Below are 20,747 nucleotides of genomic sequence, written 5' to 3'. Positions count from 1 at the left end.
TCTCAATGCCCACTTGCAAAAATTAGGACACGTTCAAGCTGCTAAGGAGCACGCTCTACAGTGTATCATAACTTTATTTTCTATGAATATTAAACACCACTTAATTTGCCACAAGATAGGTGAAGGTAGAACATTTCATTTTTCTACGGTTTTTTTACTTTTTGGTCGTCTACAGGTATATTATATTTCATTAGGAGTCCGGAAGTACAGAAAAATGACATTTTTCTGTAGGTTCTTGATAATTTCTCATGTGACTTGAAGCTGAATATTTATTTTCAGAAAGTCCGCCGTGGATAAAATGATTTAGTCTATTCAAAAGCATCCCATTAAAATCCATTAAATACACTGCGCGTCTTTTGAAATGGATAATTTAAATTTCTCATGTTGAAGATATTTAAAATATATTTTGATTGTCTTTTATGGACCAGCGACAATATTTGAACATCTTAGCGATTCTAAACGATCTGAATTGTAAAATTATCGTTTGGGCAGGTTAAAAATAAACGACATTACATTTTTTCAGAATTTGTTAACATTTTTATTTTCAGAATTTTTTTTCTTAGAAGGGTTTCGGAATTTTAAACTCATTTTATTCAGTTTATTACTAAAATTAACATCGAAAAATGCCACAACGAAGATATTCTCCGGAAGATCTTGATATTGTTGCAATCTTGCAAAATGGAAATCTCACACAGCAATCCCAAATGTACAAGGTGGTCAATTTATCTTGAGATGCTCTAAATTCCCAACACTTCGCTTTTTTGAATCAATTGTTCAATTTAGATTTATTCATTGTTAAAGGAGAAACAAAATAGTAATTTTGATGTTTTATTTAAACTGCGTTTTCCAGGTTATTTAAAGGTGACCTCTATTTTTTTAAATGGCAATGTATCGCTTTATTATAATACAAATTCATATACTTCTGATAGAGACAAATAACTTTTACTTGAAACATTTTTTTATGCAAGCGCAGGTTAAACAAGTTTGAGTGTTACCAAAAACAAATTTAAACATGTTTTCAGTTATAATTATTTTTTACTGTGAATGTTGATAAAGAGCCGATCGAAGTTTATTTACATTTTTTGAGTTGGTATAAGTTTTTACAATATTAAGACAATTTTTTTAAGATTACAATTTATACGGAGTTTCAGTTCGGTGGCTATTCTTATCTTGTTGCAAATACGGAACGTCTTTCTATCGCAGAAAAAGTTGAGATAGTATTTCTATAGGGTGAATGCAGTAAAAATATTGCGGATGCTCTGGCATCGTAAGCTGGACGTTTTCTCGATAGAAATGCTATATCACATGCGTCCTTTCATCGTGTTGAAAAAGGGTTCAAAGAAAGAGGAAGTGTGCAGCCCCAAAAAAAAACTAGGACAACGTATGGTTACTGGTGTGGATAATGAAGTTGCAAGTTGCAGTATTAGCGGCAGTTGCTACCGACTGTCATAATTCCACCCGTAAACTTTCTCGAGACTCTGGAATTTTTAAAAACGGTATTGTAATAATATTGAAGCAACATAAATTTCACCAGTATCACTTTTCTTTACATCAAGAACTTCATGGCAATGATTTTCAAAATCGAGTGATATTTTCTCAATGAGCACGTAATAAAATTTAAATTTATCAAACATTTTTCCTAAATGTCTTATTTTCTAACGAATCCAGTTTTACAAATCGTGGACAGGTAAATCGTCATAATATGTATTATTGGAACATTGAAAATCCACTCTAATTGAGAGAAATAGAAAATCAGCGTCCTTAATCGATAAATGTACGACATGGAGTTATCGGAGATAAATTGATTGATTGGTCCATATTTTATTGACGGAACATCAAGAATTTCTGGACCAACATCTGCCAGCTGTATTTGAAGATGAGACACTTGAACAAAGACTAAACATGTGGTATCAAAATGATGACTGCCCTGCCGATAATGCCAAAATTTTCCATGAAGCACAGGTTTTTGCTGATCGATGGATTGGTAGAGGTGATCCTGTTTCCTGGCCTGCTAGGTCACCCGCTCTAACGCTTCTTGACTTTTTTTTTATAGGGTTATCTAAAAGATTAAGTTTATCAGAAAATTCCAACTACACCGGAAAATATGAAGGAACGCATTGCGAATGCTTGTGGCGATATCAGTGGACAAACTCTTTTGGAATGTAGTGAATCCTTCAGAAGGTGAATTGACAAGTGTATTGAAGTTGAGGGTAATATTTTTAAACACTTTATGTAATAAACGTTTTGCTATTGTTCGTTTTGTTTTATTGATAAAATCAAAAAAATGAAAACGTAAATTTTAGATATTTCATCTAACATCTGTTAAACTTGTGCTTGCATAAAAAATGTTTCAGCTAAAAGTTATTTGTCTTTGCCAGAAGTATATAAACTTATAATTAAAACAATACATTTTCATTTAAAAAAATTGAGGTCACCTTCAAATAATCTAGAAAGCACTGTTTGAATAAAAAATCAAAATTGCTATTTTGTCACCCCTTTAACGCTGAATAACCATAAATTAAACGTTTGATTAAAAAATGCATCGTTGTTGAGAATTTGGAGTGTCTCAAGATAAATTGACTACCCTGTATAATGTCTGATGATGTGTGATTAGTCGCGCATAAAATTATTACTTGCAAAGCGACAGTGCTAAAATACGATATGGAGGTGGTAGACAGCGAGCTACCAGCAGGAGACAGAACTACTTTGTTATTACCACTGCCAGATGAAACCGAATATTCTCTGCATCCAGAATTCGGGCAAACACTAGGGTTCATGTAAGCCATTTTACGATTAGAAGAAGGCTGCATGAAGCTGGTCTTAGCTCAAGAATTTGTGGTCGATATCCCCTCTTAAATAGGGAGCGTCATGTTGCCCGTAGAGCATAGACCAACAATCATAGTAACTGGACTGTAACTGAATGTAGGAACTGTTTGTTTACAAACGCGTCCAAGTCCGCATTATATCACTCGGACAGTTGTATTTTTACGTGGCAAAAACGTGGTATGAGATATCACGGACGTTAAATGGCTCCCAGTGTTGCCTTTGGCGGTGGCTCGGTAACCGTATGGGATGGAATCTCTTTAGAGTCACGCACCGAACTTTTCATCCTAAATCAAGTCACCATAACTGCTTAACGATACCACGACATGGTTATTAATATCACTATTATTCCTTTTGCACGGGAATTTGTACCTCATTTCATCTTTTTAGACAATAATGCCAGGCCTCACCATGCAAAAATTTTAACTTTGCCTCTTCAACATTATGGCATTTCTCGGATGCCATGGCCACCTCACTCACCAGACTGCTATCTAATTGAACACGTATGGGACCGTCTCCAACGGCAGTTTCATGCTCGAGATTATCAGCCACAAAATTTTGAGGAGCTTGCTAACGCCTTCAGAAAAGAATGCCAGGTTATTGATCAAGAGTTCATTCGTGCATTAGTTTTGAGTATGCCAAGGAGGATGCGGGCAGTCCGTACAGCAAAATAAAATTGTGTTCCCATCAAGTTACTTAATTAAATTTTTGTAGAAGCTCGTCTAAATTTTGTTAATATTGTCACAACAGTTTCGATGTTAGAGTAATTTTATTTACTTTGTGCCGGCGCTTGCATAACTTACAAAGGTGTAATTAATTTTTTTTTAAAGTAAAGGGTGAGTTTTTGATTTTTGGGCTAATTAGAATGATCTACTTCAAAAGGCGCGCAGTGTATTTGGTGTCCTACTTAAAAATTAAGTCAATGGTAAACAATAACTCTTAATATATCAGAATTAAATAATTACAAATTATTCACTAAGGTCGAGAAGTATCTTATTATGACGCCAAAAGTCAAGTATATATCCTGAAGCACGCAGCGCTGAGAAATCCAAGACGTGAGGGCTCCATATCATCCATATCAAAACTACGACTACACTTCAATTACGGCGTTATAGCGGTCAGTTTCCGCCACAATACTTTACATTTTCGTCCACAAATAGTCAATACACTCCTAACTAAATAAACACCAGTTTGCAACAAAAGTACAATAATGTGTAGAATAAAGCTTTAATACAAATAATGCATAAACCATTCGAGAGCCGCTTAATTCACTGAAATAGTTTTCGAAATCTGTTCGCTTTAGAAACGAACAATACGGATACATTCGAACGTTCTCCCGGGACAGTTTATTTTGTTAAACCTAAATTAAACTGGTAAACTTTTCAGCAACATCGGAAATCAGTTTCCTGCAATCAATCACGTTTCAGGATATTTCTATTGTGGTTCACGAAATTGTTTATCCCTTAGTGTTCCAAATACTTGATTCTGGAGCCAACAGCATACAGCATACACAGCAGGGCTGATTTGTTTGTCTCATTTGCATGTTATATGTATATGTCACATCAAAACGCACATGCAGGGGGTGAGACAATCGATGGCCAAATTAAACGTTTATGGAAAAAACGTGACTCAGGTTCGGATCTTTTCTGTCCGTTCGCAATATTTTTATTTACTTATTTGCTTGCTTTACGTCCAACCCAAAAAGAACGACAGTTACGGGACACTCCATAATACAAAAGGTAGAGAAACAAAAAACATCACAACACAAAAGCTAAACTTAACTAAAACAAAAATATAAATGTAATATTTTCCCCACCGACAGCCTACGGAATTATGCATAACACGTACTGAATGAGGGCTAGAAAATTAGCGATATCCTCTAGCTGTGCGTTGGAGAATAATAGCATATCGCGATAGGTTTGACCCAATCAGAAAGCAGCAAGTTGCACAAGATGCACCATGTCTAAAAACATGAAATTTTATTAAACTTCAAAACGGTACTAAAAGGTAGTTGATTGAAGACTAATTTTGTGTCAGCAATTTTCAAAGTGTTTTTTTTTTGTGACAGTACTACCCTCAAAAATACAGGACTACGGACAAGACCAGTTATTGCTATTGAAAAGCCAAAATAATGTTTTTCAGTGAGATGGTTCATAAGGCCTAATTATTAACATCGCTTTATTTTCTAGAACCTGAAACTCACTTGTTACATTTTCGCGGTATCCGACAATGGATAATAATGGGATACGAATTGCGCTGTGGCGTCAGTTTGGCATCCATTGTAAGCATAGTGCCCAATTATCCACAAACCGAGCCAAAATGAGGGAAAAGTGCTGAGTTGGTGTGTGCTGAAAAATGTGTGCTCATGCAATTATCTATTTCGGGTTCAAGTTATAGGAATGATTGCTTCTCCTTACATATCTACAGGAACAAGCACTTAAATTCGAAAGCCCGCATTCATGTTCCTTCTGCTGTAAATTCCATCACGACTACAATTATTATTAGCCATTATAGACTGTAATTATTTGCAATTTACGGTGCAATTTCTCTTTAAAATTAAAGCACTTACTAGCTTAACTAAATACGTTCTTTTTTTAATTCTCAGTTGAAAAGATTAATCAATAAAAATATATTGGTATTTGGTACAATCAAGGTTCAAATTGCCCGCCAAATTTGACTTTAGATTTAATCTCCAGATGGCATAAAATCTTTTGTCAACCTTTCGACGATCTGTCAATCATTGACATGAGTAGCAAAAAAATCGTCAAAAAAGTTTCTGCTCTCATATATCCGTGGCTTATATTCGCATGAAAGTTTGCGAAGTGGGTCCGAAAGACTGGCACAATAATTTAACATCACAAATATTTCCAATTTCGGGGATAATTCAGGAAATGCACGGCTGCTTCGCCATGGATACCTGCTGTGATTTTCTCAGCCAGGAATGTTAAGAACATGGAAAGTTTCGCGTGGATAAATATAACTGGAAGGAAAAGTTCGTGACATATGTCCGCACAATAGGGCATTGAAAAAGAAATGGAAATGAAATGTTGTTCAACTCGGAGACACGTGTTTCTGCTTATTGGCTCCATCAGACTTCATGCTGCGCATAAATATCTCCTTATCCTACGGTAGTTCTGAGCAACATTTACTATGGAGCATGTTTATAATTAATGATGCAGAACTGAACCCTAAAGTAAAAATATTAAGATATATCCTAATCCACCTATATATCTAATATATATCTAAATGTTAATGATAAGTGAGATACAGGGTGACAAAATTTAAAAATAATTTCTCGATTTTAAGTCACACTCGTTGCATCGTGAAACTATTCTTTTCAATGCGCATTTTTTTCCCATTTTACCAAGTCTGCATCTCTTGCCATTTACGAGATCCTCGAGCTGAATTTCCTTATCTTGGACTGTATATATGCTTATTTATCATATACATTATATATAATTATATACATATATTAAATATAACCCTTTTGTTTTCATTACTTGCTAAGCGGTCTGCTGTGGAAAACTGTCTTTACATTTTTTGTATCATTTTGATATGTACAAGCTAGAGATAGGCAAAGCAAAAATTAAAGTTCCACTGACAATCACGCTCCAAATAAGAAGTGAACAAGATATATAAGCTGTGGGATAAATCAGTTTATATCTCCTAAAATTGTTAAATAATAATTGGGGATTTATTTAATTATCCGATTCCTCATATTAGAGTCTGTATTCGTTTCTATTAAATTAGTGCAAGCAATGAAATACAGGGCAAACAAGACTGCCATCTCATTCCGTTCTATTCACGACGAATGATACTATGGCTAATTAGCTACAGCAATATTGGCAATATCTTTGAATGTGGCCGTATTCCTTGCAGAAACTGAATTCCTGCTAGTAAGATCGACGCACGCCTCTTTATAGATGTAATTTTCCATGATATTAGTTCGATCATTATCCGGACAAACGTAAATTTGACGCTCAAGCAGAAACTTCTCAATAGATTAATATCGTCAATATGTGAGAGGTTTTTTCAAGTTTCATAAGAAATGCAGACGTTTTTCACGTAATCAGTAGATAGTACTATACCGGTATTACCTGCTATTATCCGGTATAGCACTGACCATCAACTGGACATTATACCGGTCATCATCACAACCACTCAGAATGAAATATGTTTAGGGTATATTCAAAAACATATCCATCACCAGGGATATTACTTTTTTACCTGCAAAGTTATTAGAAGAAATAGCTGTTTTTAAACTGCATGGGGTATACCCCCGCCCTTAGTCCACCAAATAATAATGAGTGAAGTAACAAGTTCGTAAACAACTTTTCTCTGGACTTTAGACTCGTTGTTCATGAGAGGAATAATTAAAATAGATTAATATTCGTATCACCCCTTCTTCATAACAAGATGGGCTTGACTTTCATCCATCAAAATGTGTGAAGGCATTAATTTTGCAGCTTTGAGATATTGTTAAATGCGATGATTAATATTTGTAAATAATTGAACATTGTTTTTGACATAAACTTTCAAACCTCATCTTTTAAATTTGTTAGTTTATGCATTGTTGTGTTATATCCCCTCAGAGTTGTTGTTTGGGTAATTTTTAATATTGTACAACCCCAAAATGCCAAATTAGTTTGTCTGAATTATAAGTTATCCCGAGATCATAAATTGGATACTCACTTTAATAATTTGGCTGTCAAATTTGATTACAATTAATATCTCAGTAATTAGCGCCGCCAAACTTTGATTAACCAACGGCGGCAAACTCAATGAGCAAAATTTGGAAAACAAATTTAGTGCTAAATGCTGCAAAGAAATATTATCCCAATCGCAACATGCGTTTTTGATAAACATCAAAAATGTTAGAAGTAGTGCCCACGCTATAGGTGTGTTAGAAATCGTGCCTTATGCGTCTGCCAAGAACACTGTTAGAAATTAATTAAGAGTCTAGATTTGCCATCGACCTCTTCTAATCTATTTCGTGCCATTGCCGTGTAGCCATAAAGCCAAAGTTCTCCAGAGGTTTTAATAAAGAATTGAATATCTGAATACGTTTCAGATTGAAGATTTGTCACCAACAGATGACAAACATCTTACAGCAGAAAATGCCGAGATGCTAAACTCAATCTCTGTTTTCTCAGTTCAATAACCGAGTAGGGATTTTGTTGTCATCCCATATAATGAGTTGTGGTGTTTGAACTTACTGGAACTGTTTGCCTTCGTTTCCTCTGTTCAAATATATTTAATCGAACGAACAACCTTATTTTTGGAGGAAATACGTATTCCAAAACACTTGAATAGTTTTTGTACATCAATGGCTTCGTAGACTTCTGTTAATCGAAAATAATTAATATACAATGCGTTTGGTATATAATATTTTTAGATAGAAACCATCAAGGGCAGCTTTGAACCGAGCTTGGTTTTCAACGCAGTCCACTGGTTATCGAAAGAATAGTATTAATTGGTTTCCTCCTTGCCATCGGCTTCTGTGTAATGCAGTATAGCTTAGTTGCCCCCAAGAGGCAATTAATTTGAGAACTCTCTGCTGAAGTTGCAAGGATTCAATGCAGAAAATGATTTCAAATAAATCTTCTTTATTTTTTTAAATCCTTAATTTACTCCTGACATTTCAAGAACTTGGTAGAGATGGTACAAACCCTTTCAAAAATATGCTAACGAAATCACGACTGCGCTAACTCGTTCTATTGTTAAGTTATCATCAAGCAACGTAGGGACACCACCATTAAAAAAAACGCTGTAGGTGGTGAACCGTAAAAGTAGGGCGGTGATTGAGTCATATTCTATTTAGTATCAAACATCTGACATTAACAATAGACAATAGATGAACTTATATACAACATACCTTTGATATTTCTACGTCTTAAGGTGTCTTTTGCCATGTATATAATTTGAATGTGTACCACAATACAGTCTTGTTTACATACTAATAACATGAAGTTACTTTATGTTTCAGTGTAACCAACTACTTCCTCGTGAATTTGTCGGTGGCCGACTTACTAGTAACTCTCATCTGCATGCCGAATGCCGCATGGAGAGCATACACTGACGCCTATGGTTTCGGCTCCATTTCCTGTAAAATATTCGTTTATCTCCAGGGTAAGCAGTTTCACATTACATATTCAAATTCTAATTATTTTGTTGGTTGTTATGGAGAAGAAACAGTTTCTGCTTCACGCAGATAAATTTAAACGGGCTTAAAGTGCTGCGTTATTTATTTAAAAAAAAATTAGAACTCCAAGAAAATGGGTTGTTGTAGAGAGGCTTTAGAAGAACATAAATGCATTTTTTGGTAACGGAACAGTTTTGGTTCAAATAAACCGTGCACGCGTGAAATTTTTAAAGTTTTGGAGAGTTCTGAAAGTTTCCCCATTCGACCAATACGACGCTTTTTTGCATTTTCGCAGAGTGTTTTTATTTTTCGCTATATTGCGAAGTTCCAGAACATCGTCATACTTCATATAAACATTTTTTTCTAGGGATTTCTGTAGCCAGCAGCATATTTACAATAACTACAATGGCCATCGACAGATACTTGGCCATCATCCGTCCATTTGGTCTGAGATTTAGATGTTTTAATAGAACATCAACAGTGATAATGATTTTTATACTATGGACTCTTTCACTGATCCTTTTCTCACCAAACCTGTGGATTGCGGAACTACAAACTATCAAAGGAGATATCACTCTATGTCGGATGAATTATAACATCTCGCCGGTGCCTCAGGACATTATTGGAATTGTATGGTTCATCTTCATGTTTGCCATACCAGGTAAGAACCTTATTAACGGATGGTATATGCTGTTTTGAAAGTTCTTCGATAATGGGACAGTTTTCGAAAGAGACCAAGCTAGTCCTAGTTTGGCAAATTTATTTAAGGCCTATATTTAAAATGAAAGAAGTGATGATGATTACGACAAGCCAAAACGTCGGATTTTTTAGTCTGACCCCATATAGAGGATAACAGGGGAACTACAATGCAGTGAAATCACTTTTGCAGCTGGTTGTATTCAATACCTCTCAAACATCGATAATTACTGAATCTAAAGCCGCCTATTAAATATCAGCAACCCCATTACCGAGAAGCAAGAAATTAAGCTTCTTTATTTCTCTTCCATTTCACAACACCTACCCCAATTTCTTTTTAATTAAAAGTTCTGTAATTAAATTGATCTAGAAATGCTCTTTATTGACGTATGTAATCCAATTATTGTGTGAGGATCGTAAAATATGTCTCATAAATTTCTCCGTAATTTCATGAAAGTTCGAAAAATTATATCCGTTTTGGTTATTTCTAGACAATGACTGTTTAGAGACATGATTAAGAGTAACTAGTAAATACATCGACGCCAAGCATAATAAAAGGCTGATGAAATTCTTGCAATGGCTTAGCAAATTTAAACAGTTTCTCCACGTGTTCCCGAGATGTCGGCTATGGCAGTTTGAAAAGTGGGAAAAAATTAGTCTTCCCCTCTTTTGACAATTTTTGAAAAGAAATCATTCAAAACATTTTTCGCAACCTCCATTTTCGGCAGCTTCAAAATTGCAAAATATAGGTAGCAAAGTGCTTCCATATCTCAGAAATTAAAAACAATTTCACAGAGCGGTTTGCGTAGGATTAGAGAACGTACCAAGAAGATTAATTTGAGATGTTCTTAAAGTAATTGCTCCACGTTTTTCTAAATTAAAGTGTTAGCGAAAAAACTACGAAAGTCAAAAAAGCCAAAAGAAACATAACATTTTTTTTTAATGCGATAAGGTGTTTCCAGAACTTATTGAGAAAATATACCGCACGGCTCTGTTTTAGTCAAACTTTATGCAGTAAATTTATTATCATTAATTAAACATTAACGATAGAGTTTTGACAAGTGGTTTGGGAGTCCGTTGTGGAGATTTATAAAGAAAACTTTCCAAACTGTACCTCAGTTCCAAAATTAATTTGGCCTTTATATTGTTCGCCTGTAAAATAAAATCTGTTACGGCATTGTGTGAAATTTTAGACAAAAACCCGTCTTTTGTCTGGATATTATGTATCTATTTAACAGGACGCAATGATAATTCCTCCTGATTTCAATACCTAACTAAAACTAAAATAATTTATCATAAAATACGTTGTTGGATGCGGCTGGAAATCCATTGCATAGAGCGAATAATGGAAAATTTTGGCGTAACATATTTTTATTAAACTGTCTACATGATAATATAAATTAAGACGTGACCAGCGGTCACATTTCTATAATACAATTGTATTGCATTAACGTATGATGTAATTGTCATAATTGCAATTTTGTGGCATTATTCGTACGTGAAATGTAATTTCACACTTGCCAAATGCCAACGTACATTTGTAAAGTGGGATTTACAGTGCTGCGATCCACCTCGTTTTTTCAACGAAAGCCGCCATTTATCAGTGCCTCTGAATATACAAATTTCCCGTTCCTGCTTGATGTTATCTGTTCCGCACTAATTATATATGTATATCAGTAAATCAATCATTCATTCATCGATCATCAAAAAAACCTGCAAATAATCGTTCAAATATCACCATCCCGACAACAGCCAAAACTAATATTTATTTGTAAGTGTGTCATTATCACTTTCAGGTTGCATCATGACCATAGCTTATTCCCTAATGGGGAAAACACTGTGCTCAGCGCTTCCCCCATTTGACAACAATGAGTCTACATGTGCCCAGCAAGTGAGTACAGTAATGGCATATTACATATTAAGGTGTAAAGTGTTTCATTGCTGTCGAGAGATTTGATGGTTTAAATTGCCGCTATAATCTCGACACAGTAAGGGAACTCTCTGCTGTGGTTTGTGTCCCATTTTACTTACAACCGGAAAATGTATTTACTAATTCTAAAATGATGTTGTTTGATTTGAGCATCTTTTGAGCTCAAATAGAAGAAACCATAAACCTTTTTGGTATAAAATGTTAAAAGCGATAGCAGAAATTAATTAAAATAGGCCAAAAGAGCAGGGCGGGAAACGAGTGTCGGAAATGTGAGTGGGAAGGCGAGGTAGGTAATACGGCATTTCTCAGTCTGTAATGAGGGCAATAATGTCAACGTTACATATAGGATAGCCATGTTTAGCTTTTTTTTTCTTAACTTAAGAAGGAATTTAAGCACTGGTGGGGCCTCGGACGAACCTCTGAATGTGCCTAATTTAAATTCCTAACTTGTTACCGGGAAAACGTTTGCCGCATTAAGTTTCGATCAACATACTAACGAGAAGCCCCTTCTTCTGTGTGGCGAAGACGAATTATTGGACTGCGATGAAACGGTTTGGAAAACTCGTCGGCCTTTATCGCTCTGAAATTCAAAAGAAAGGTGGATCTTAGTTACAAACAGTACAGACTACAATGAAAGCCCTTTCACTTGGGTTAACCGCTTAATAGAAGGTGAGTGACTAAAGCCAACAAAAGATACTGTAATTAAAAAATCCAATGGACCTGAACAAATATTTAGATCTTGTAATGGGCACAAAGGAGTTTTCCCGCTAGTAACCTTAGGAGATACCGTTATTCGGTGTATAGTGTATTGAATGATTTTGAAGTAAAGTTTCTCGCCTTGTTTCTAAAACTGATTAATAATAACACATATGTGGCTCATTATTTACCTAGCGAGCTAATAAAGATGGTTGCCATGGAGATCAATGTCAAACAAAACGTCATTCCTAATAATTCAAAATGCGTTATGTTTTCCTTCTCTGGTCAAATTTATTCTCAATTTAAGTAGGTTTCGTACACCGTGCACACCGTGAAATGCTTAAGACCCTCACCTTTTAGATCTCTGGCTGCGCCGGTATCGTTAGTTGAACTTGACATCCGGATCGTAATGATGCATTTCACAACTTTGGTGTATAATACACACCAAGTACAGTGCCTAACATAATAAAAAAAACTGTTATAAGAGAGTCAATCTGATTTTTTTCAAAGATTTTAAATGGTTTACTGCAGATGACCTTTTGTAACTGAAAAATTCCGATAATAAAATTATAATTTCCTAACCGAAAAGACTGGAAGTTTTAACCCACGGATTATGACTTCTAAGGCAGGTAATTTTAGAGTTTTTCGTGCTTCAGTAATTTTAATAAAGCACATTATCCGCGACTCTGTGGTCAAAGAAATTTAAGCAAACAAGCCGAATTTGTTATTTTTAGACCTCCGCGGGTGCTAAAATTCATCAATGTCCTAAAAACGAACAGTGTGCTAAATTAGATCTTAGTAAATAGCCCTTCGAGTCTAATCCTGATTCAGTCCACATTTGACATTGATTTACTGTTTGTTAAACCTAAAAGTTCTAGATGCTTTTTCCCTTTATCCAATAATAATCATTATTGGGGCAAAAGATGCTAATTTTCCAGGCTAACTTTAGAATCATTATAGTAATTCATCAATCACGATTACATGGTTTTTGTAATTTCGTTTTTAAGGGCTGGGCTTGACTGTCTGAAGATTAGGTCACGAAACCTTATATCTTCGTAATCTAACAAAAAATAATATAGAGAATGCTCCATTCCACAAATCCAAAAATGTTTTAAATGTTTAAATACATCGATATCTCAAATGGCGATACTCAATTTTTGAAATATATACGGGCTAACTCAAAAGGAACAGGTGTTTAGTCCTACCTGGAACACCCTGTACAGTAGGTTCTTTCGTTTTTCTACTCTTAAAAATTTTATTTTTTCAGAGAAATAGAGTAATGAGGTCAAGAAAAAGAGTGGCATGCATCCTACTCCTCCTGGCAGTCGTCTTCGCTGGATGCTGGTTGCCTTATCACATTATGATTTTAGTTGAAAACCTGAACAACCACGAAGAAACGGACGTTGTCAGGATTTACCTTTTGCTGTTAGGTCACTCCAACTCTGCGCTGAATCCAATCATATATTGTGCCCTCTCGAGGAATTTCCGAACTTCCATAAAGAACCTCTTGAAGTGCAAGATGAACTGTCTCAAGAAGAAACAAAACCCCATGAGCAATGTAAGTTAATTGCCATACTTTTTTGGGGTAATTTGACCAAAATTTAACCGACCTCCAATTTAGTTTCTAACGTTTTGATTATAGTTTGTTGTGATGTGTGTGCAATGCAATTATTGAAATTTCCATGGCAAAGAATGCCGCAAATAAAAATTAAATAGATATTACCTCGGAAAATTGACTCACTTTACTTGCGCTTAAGCTGTTGCCCAAGGCACATCAACTTATTTGTGTGCTCAAGATTGCAGGGCCTCTCACTTTGTTATGAGTAATTTTTTGTATGATCTTGTGAACTTGGACATGAACTACAGACAAAAATGTTATTCACCTTTATAGCAAATGTATTACTGCATGTTCGTTAGCACAATGTAGAAAAAATTTATTACAATAACTGAAGAATAAGTAGCATTCAGTGGTCCTCAAATTAATGATTTAGGAGTCTTGGCAGATGCAAGAGATGCAGCTAGAAGCAGGGTTAAATTGGTAAAGTTTTAGGCAATAATCTAGTGAAACTGGACATAGCAATTAATTCCTGCATTCGATTAATGGTGGTCTGATGTATGGCACCCACGTATTAGTGTCCTTATGATGTCATGTTGTCGTCAGAGAAGCGTTATGCCTCGCGGCAATCAGAGCATATGCAATTAGTGCCTTATTTGCCGCTAAAAAAGAGTAGTCAAAACCCATGCCACGGTACAAATTACTCTCATATGGGAAATCTCGCATGAAATCTCCCACGTTGACCTGGTTTTAAGAAATAAAGTGATCCCCACTATCGTATTTAATCTGGCGTCAAATAACGTACGTGCGAGTCTTGGTGGAATAAATTGCCTGCAAAGGCAGTTTTGTCCGGCATCTGCAGCTTGATTTTCCCTTGTTATACAGGGCGATCTAAAAGTACTTCGATAACAAGCAATCTTTTGGTGACTCCTGAACGGTGGTGTGTACGTTTGAAAAGAAAGCTTTCTTGTTCTAAAGTTACTTTCTCAACATTTCAAAATATCACATTTAGCCTAGGAGTTCCAAGAGGCATTTCCCGATGTGGCAATCAATTATGAAGTGTTTAAAAATACTCCTCTTAAAAGGAGCGCAAACTTGTTTCGTGAAACAGGAAGCATTTTACGTAAAGAGGGAAGTGGGCGGACAATAGTCGTCACAAAAGGGGTCCTTCAAACTGGCCAAGAAATAATTCATGAAAATCCGACGACGTCTATTAGGTACCTTTCTCAACAAATTCAGGTTTCATTTGAAATATGCCATAAGCTTTTGCGGAAAACTTGCAGGTTTGTGCTTATCGCACCCAATTTGTTCAGGATTTGCTACGAACAGATTACAATAGACGAGTTTAACGCCAAATATATTCCCAACAACAATTCAGTTGTAGGAAAAACTGGTTTCACTCATGAAATCTGGTTCCAATGCAATTGTGGAAAAGCTCCTACATCCAGAGGGAGTAGGGGTTTGGGCGGCACTAAGCAAACGAAGAATTACTATTGGTCCAAGTTTTTTTGCCATGAGCGATAGATATTTTATTAACTTTGGTATCAAAGCAATCGTCCGTCCAAAGTTATTGGGGGACCAGATACTATACAGGGTGAGTTTTTTTTTAATGTTTAGTGAGGGGATCTTGGAAGCTAGGGAAGTTACGAAGTTGGTCAAATGGGCATAGAGTTGCAATTTTAGGGGGCCATTATAAAACAACTTTTATTTTCTAAATACTCTAGAAAAATCTGTTTGTAATTCACTAAATCTAACGTGCTAAATATATACAAAACTTGAGAATGAGTTCTGCTAGAATTATATGTGATGTCTATTTTTTTTGAAATTTTATTTAATTTAGCTCTCACTGTTTTTGAGAGAAAACGAACGTTGTGACAAGTGTATTCGACGTATTCTGTTTGTTTGACGAAAACCATTAGGAAAAGATTGCTAACATTCCCTAACCAACAGCACAACTCTATAGTTTCCAAAATCGCAATGCATCCATCACCAAACACTATAAAAATCAAGAAACCTATATGTGAACCTGCAAATGTATCGCGTAACATTGTTATTATTTTTATATTGCTCGGAAAGAGCACGACTTCAAAGGAAACGTGTCAGGTTATTGACAACGACATACGGAACAACATCCATAAGTTACTTTGACTTAATTTTTTTTGTTGAACGTTCCATATTAAACTTGGCAGGTACGCAGAAAAAAGTGAATACCTGTTTTGAGCTCAGTTAACAACAAACAAATTCATTTTAATCTTCGATATAGAACCAATTCAAAGTAAGAGAAGATTTATTAGAAGTAAAAGATCATTGGATTATCTACTTTAAGTATTTTCCATTACTAGCTGGAAAAAACATCATTATCGGATATGTTGTGACAGCACTACTTCCCAGCGAACTAATCGACCACAATGTCCTCTTACATTGAATTTAAAAAGTTTTAAATGCTTAATTTAGATCAGTTCAAGAAAAGTTGCATGTACACGTGATCGTGCAACATTTATGGCTCTTAAATATATCCTAAAAATCCTGAAGCGCACGGCGCTGACAAGTCTAGCTTGAAAGTCGGGCCGTAATGATTCACTTCAGAACTTCGGCATAGCAAATGATATGATTCAACTTGGGACTTTGACATTCCCAATTCGAGAAAATGTATCATTTTGTGGATATATGAATCTCAAAATAATCAATATTTAAGCATTTACTGTTCACTATGTAGCACCTTTTAAGACAGACGGGGTGAATGAAAAATTCTCTGAACTCTCGCTATAAAAAAACTTCAATCTATATTAGGATTGAAAGGTTAAAAAGCTTTATATATTCACGTTTATCACACTTCTCTTTTTTTTGTAATAACAGCTAAGCCAGTCATTCTCTATTATATCACGCCCAATGCGTTTTTGTTTCATTTAGGCCTCGTTTGCGTACTTCCCTGCATTCCTGCAAATGCGAATCAAACTTAAATACGACGCCCTGTAGTAACGTTCATACTAAGCGTATTTAAGTACAGTTTCTGTAATTGGGATATACAGGAAGCTGTTTCCATCAGGGAAGTTACTGTATATTCCCATGGGTGCTTTATCTCTTTGTATTGGAATTTTGCACATACACCACCGTTTGAGTAATTGCGTCTTTCGACATAAATGCTCTATATTTTTCAGTGGGCAGCCGATAGCTCAGGATCCGGATTTCAAATCCCGAACAGTCAGAAAGGACTACCCTTATTGAATCATCCCAATGAGTTTGGCTTGAGCAGGAGGCAGTCCTCTCAGAAGACTAAAACGTTTGCTGTGTAATTGAGTGTGCTAATTAAAGTTAACATAAGTAGTTAGTAAAATTTAATTTGTCATAGAACTTAACAAATCTCCATGGAAATAACCGGTACTAATAGCCATAAAACCATAGAAAAGTCTGTGCGGGAATGTAAGGAAAAGTTAGTGGTAAGTTCACAAAAAGAATCGGGAGTTCAGATAGAGGTGGGAAGAGGATGTTGGACGATTCGACGGCACGTGTTTCTACTTATTGGCTTCATCATGTATGCCTACAAAGTAAGTACACACACATTATGCTGCACATGTTCAAAGTAGTGTCATATCCACCGTGTAGCCGGTTAGGGATGGGAGAGAGAGAAGGGGGCATCACAAACAGGCGTCAACTCAGCCTTTTCGGGAAACACCTAAAGTCTCCCTAATTTCGCGGGGCATAAGCTCAGGATAACCATGGGGAAGCCGCTTGCTGAAATTGACCTAGCTAAAAATGTTAAAAGTCCATCATGTTCTTTCTGTTACAATTGAACATGGGACATGCCACTAACTTTTCCTTAAATAGTAATAATTTTATATTGTCATGATAGTTCTGTAAGAAAGGTGCTCATTTGCCATATTGCAAGCCTAATCTAAAATGAACTTCATAGAGATTTTGTAGTAAGGACTTTAGAAAGTGCATATCAAAGCAACATAATAGTTAATTAAATAGTTATCTAACAAGGCGAGAAAGTGATACTTTAACTCATGTTGATTCTAGTTGACCGAGTGACGCAAAGCGAAGTTCGGTGAAGAGTAAAAACCTGAGTTAAGACACTTTCGTACCTTTTAGGTATAATATTTTTCCTACGAGCGCATGTGTGTTGGCGTTATTGGCAACTGTAAATTCAATTACATATTAGCGTGCCGCAAAATCTTTATACGCACATTGCCCAAAAGATTTTTGTCACTATTATTTCGTTTTACGTACGGTAGAAATTTTTACCGCATAAGTGCGGTAAAGTGCTACTTTCTGTTCCGAAATGCGTACAGTAAAGTTACAAACAAAACACACTTTAATTTGTGAGTTTTGTTTGTTTATCATTTTACACTAGATATTCGCAATTTTTGGTTAGAAAAACCATATTACTGCATTAATAGTAAGAATCATCGAAGTTCGAATACCTTCAAAACCTTTCGTCAATTTATATTTTTTTTTCTATGAAATATGTACCAAGTTGGGTATAATAAAAATATTTTAATTAATCATTAAATAAGGGCTCATAAGGTAAAACAAACGCTATATTTAAATTTAGGAAGCGACGCTCGGCGATGCGACGCCAACGGAATATTTTCCAGAAATATACGTTTTTCTTTACTGAACTTTGAAGTTCCATAAATTCTGAACAAGTTTTGTTCAAAAAGTTTTTTGATATCTCGACTAAATTAAAAGATAGAAGAAGAGCAAATATTACCGTACCGTCTTTTAATACAGGGTGCTTCATAATAATAAGCCATTATGTAAGGCGGGAAACTATGCACGACTTTGCAAAAAAGAGCTCATATAATCCTTTGAACTTTATAGGGTGTTTCATTCAAAATTTCGACGTTGCCATTGAAAATAGGATATGACGGAATATGGTCCTATACGAAATTTGAGGAAGTTCCTTTAAAATCGCAACTTTATCAGTTTTTGAAAATGTAGATTTTTTCGTAATAATTTTGTGTATCTTTTCTGAGTCAACTTGTAAAGAATATTCTATAGACCCTAATATAATTTTTATAGCTACTTGTACAAGGCTATAACATAGCTATTCAGGCAATGAAACACCGATAGATATATTGTTCTTCACCAAAAATATATAACTTTAAATTTGGATGCTGATTTTCAATATCGTTAACTTTTTTTTCCTTCTGTGTAATTTGGATTGATTAATGCAACTTTTCCACTAATGCAATTTTTAATAGAAATAATGACTACCATTATTCGAGTAATAATTCGCGGCAAAGCCGTGCAATAAGAACGCAAAGTCATAAATATTTTTATGTTTGAGAGGAAATTTATAAAAATCAGTTTTTGGTGGCCCATCACTTACGAAGGAAATTTAATTAAATTGTATGCAGGGTGCTTCAGTTTTAAATTGGGTCTTTTCAAAGGCGACAAAAAACGGCTTTGTTACACCACTTCGTTAAAAATTTTTTTTTGTCACATCTTTACACTTTTTTAGATATTTAGTTGAAGTTTGGGACTCACATTTCTCATAAGGGTCTTCATTAACTATCTCCCTAAGCCCCACAGAGTGATTATTTTTTGACGGCTTGGGTCCCATTTTCCCGCCCCAAACTTTTTTGTGCCTCGCCACTGAAACTAACTTACCAAATAAGTAAGTTTTCCCTTCAATTTAGAAACTTTTTGTCTCTTACATTTTTTATGTGGCCAGAAAATTCCATTGAGAAAACAGAAGACAGAACTTGGAAAGTACTTAGAATTTAGGTCCCTGACCAGATCGTCACTACGGTTAAATTATTTGGTTTTTCGTGTCATCAAGTAATGTAAGTGCCTTGCCACCAAAAAGCTTAAGGCAGAAAAATTGGTCCTGACATATCAAAAATGTTTACCCTGTATATTTTTGAATCGATGGCTTTACGGGCCAGTTGATGTTGTCTGTTGCACCTTGTATATTAAATTATGTCGAAAGCGAACGAATAAATATTGATCAGGATATGTGGTATCAGCAAGATGTCTCCTAATATCGGAAGCAACGTAAACAAATTTTAAACAGATTTTTTCCCAACTACTGGATTGAAAATCAAGAAGTGATGCACTGGCTTGCAAAAAGCTCAGATGTTTCCCTGCTCGATTTATTCCATAACAAATATATGAAAAAATCAAGTGATTAAAAGTCTTTCAAACGAGGTAGATATTTTGTGACAAAGTGTAATCGCTGAAGTATTTACTATTTAGTAGTATAAGACATATTTCGTCGAAGGGATATCCAGCGTGTGATAATTGGAAATATACAGAGAAAGTTTTAAGAATGCATTGAAAATTGTTTCAACAATTTTGGTTTTCCTCGTATATTTTCGAAATAATTTAGAAATTATGTTTTGAAGCGGGACATTATTCAACAAGTTCCTTTAATTTCTCGAAAAGTATCTAAGCCAATTTGTCTTCCGACGGGTCCTCCATTGTAATTTGGGGCCACTTTACTCCGCCACAAGCCCCTCAATTGTCTTCATAAATTATCGAAATTCATCTTAAAGAGTCTTCAAGCCCATGTTGCACGCGAGTTTGCTCCGAGCACGCTCCGGAGTAATAATGATTAGAGCCTAAAAAATTGAGCCCATAACCAAAATTAAATGTAACTGATGGAAACAAAAACAGAATTTAGCCCATCTCCAAATATAATCCAACCAGTTTTGGAATTGTACTAAGATTGCGTGTGCACTATCGTCAGCGTATTGCAATGTAAGCCATAGTCGTATTACATATCATGACAGTGTAAAAAGGGCGAAAGCGGTGTTCCCTCAAGGAGCCCTTGTTTAGAAGAAAAAGAGAAATAAAGAGTGTCAATTCTTACTTCTAGTCGTCTGTTTTCCAGTAGGTTTTTGATAATATGAAGTAGGTATTTTGGCGCTTAAATTTGTATATTAGACCACTGTGCC

At 35.3% G+C, this 20,747-nt stretch overlaps 3 protein-coding genes across 3 annotated transcripts in view; 2 read left to right on the top strand and 1 right to left on the bottom strand.

Moving 5' to 3' along the window:
* LOC136419603 (uncharacterized) overlaps positions 1–4,886 on the top strand; it is a 69,929-nt gene extending 65,043 nt beyond the window's left edge. Inside the window, exon 3 of the mRNA XM_066406073.1 lies at positions 4,873–4,886. The gene's annotated coding sequence lies outside the window, so the exon portion shown is untranslated. The remainder of the gene's footprint in view (positions 1–4,872) is intronic.
* The window catches only part of LOC136419600 (orexin receptor type 2-like), a 47,696-nt gene extending 29,712 nt beyond the window's left edge, over positions 1–17,984 (top strand). The window contains exons 3-7 of the mRNA XM_066406061.1: positions 8,810–8,952; positions 9,333–9,626; positions 11,458–11,552; positions 13,555–13,845; positions 17,001–17,984. Of these exons, the coding sequence (XP_066262158.1) occupies positions 8,810–8,952; positions 9,333–9,626; positions 11,458–11,552; positions 13,555–13,845; positions 17,001–17,135 (958 nt within the window). The 3' untranslated portion in view covers positions 17,136–17,984. The remainder of the gene's footprint in view (positions 1–8,809; positions 8,953–9,332; positions 9,627–11,457; positions 11,553–13,554; positions 13,846–17,000) is intronic.
* Positions 1–20,747, bottom strand: part of LOC136419604 (uncharacterized) — a 61,407-nt gene that overhangs the window by 38,280 nt on the left and 2,380 nt on the right. The window lies entirely within an intron of this gene.

The sequence above is a fragment of the Euwallacea similis genome, chromosome 3 (assembly GCF_039881205.1).
Source record: "Euwallacea similis isolate ESF13 chromosome 3, ESF131.1, whole genome shotgun sequence".
Lineage (NCBI taxonomy): Eukaryota > Metazoa > Arthropoda > Insecta > Coleoptera > Curculionidae > Euwallacea > Euwallacea similis.
This window is presented reverse-complemented; position numbering and strand designations above follow the sequence as displayed.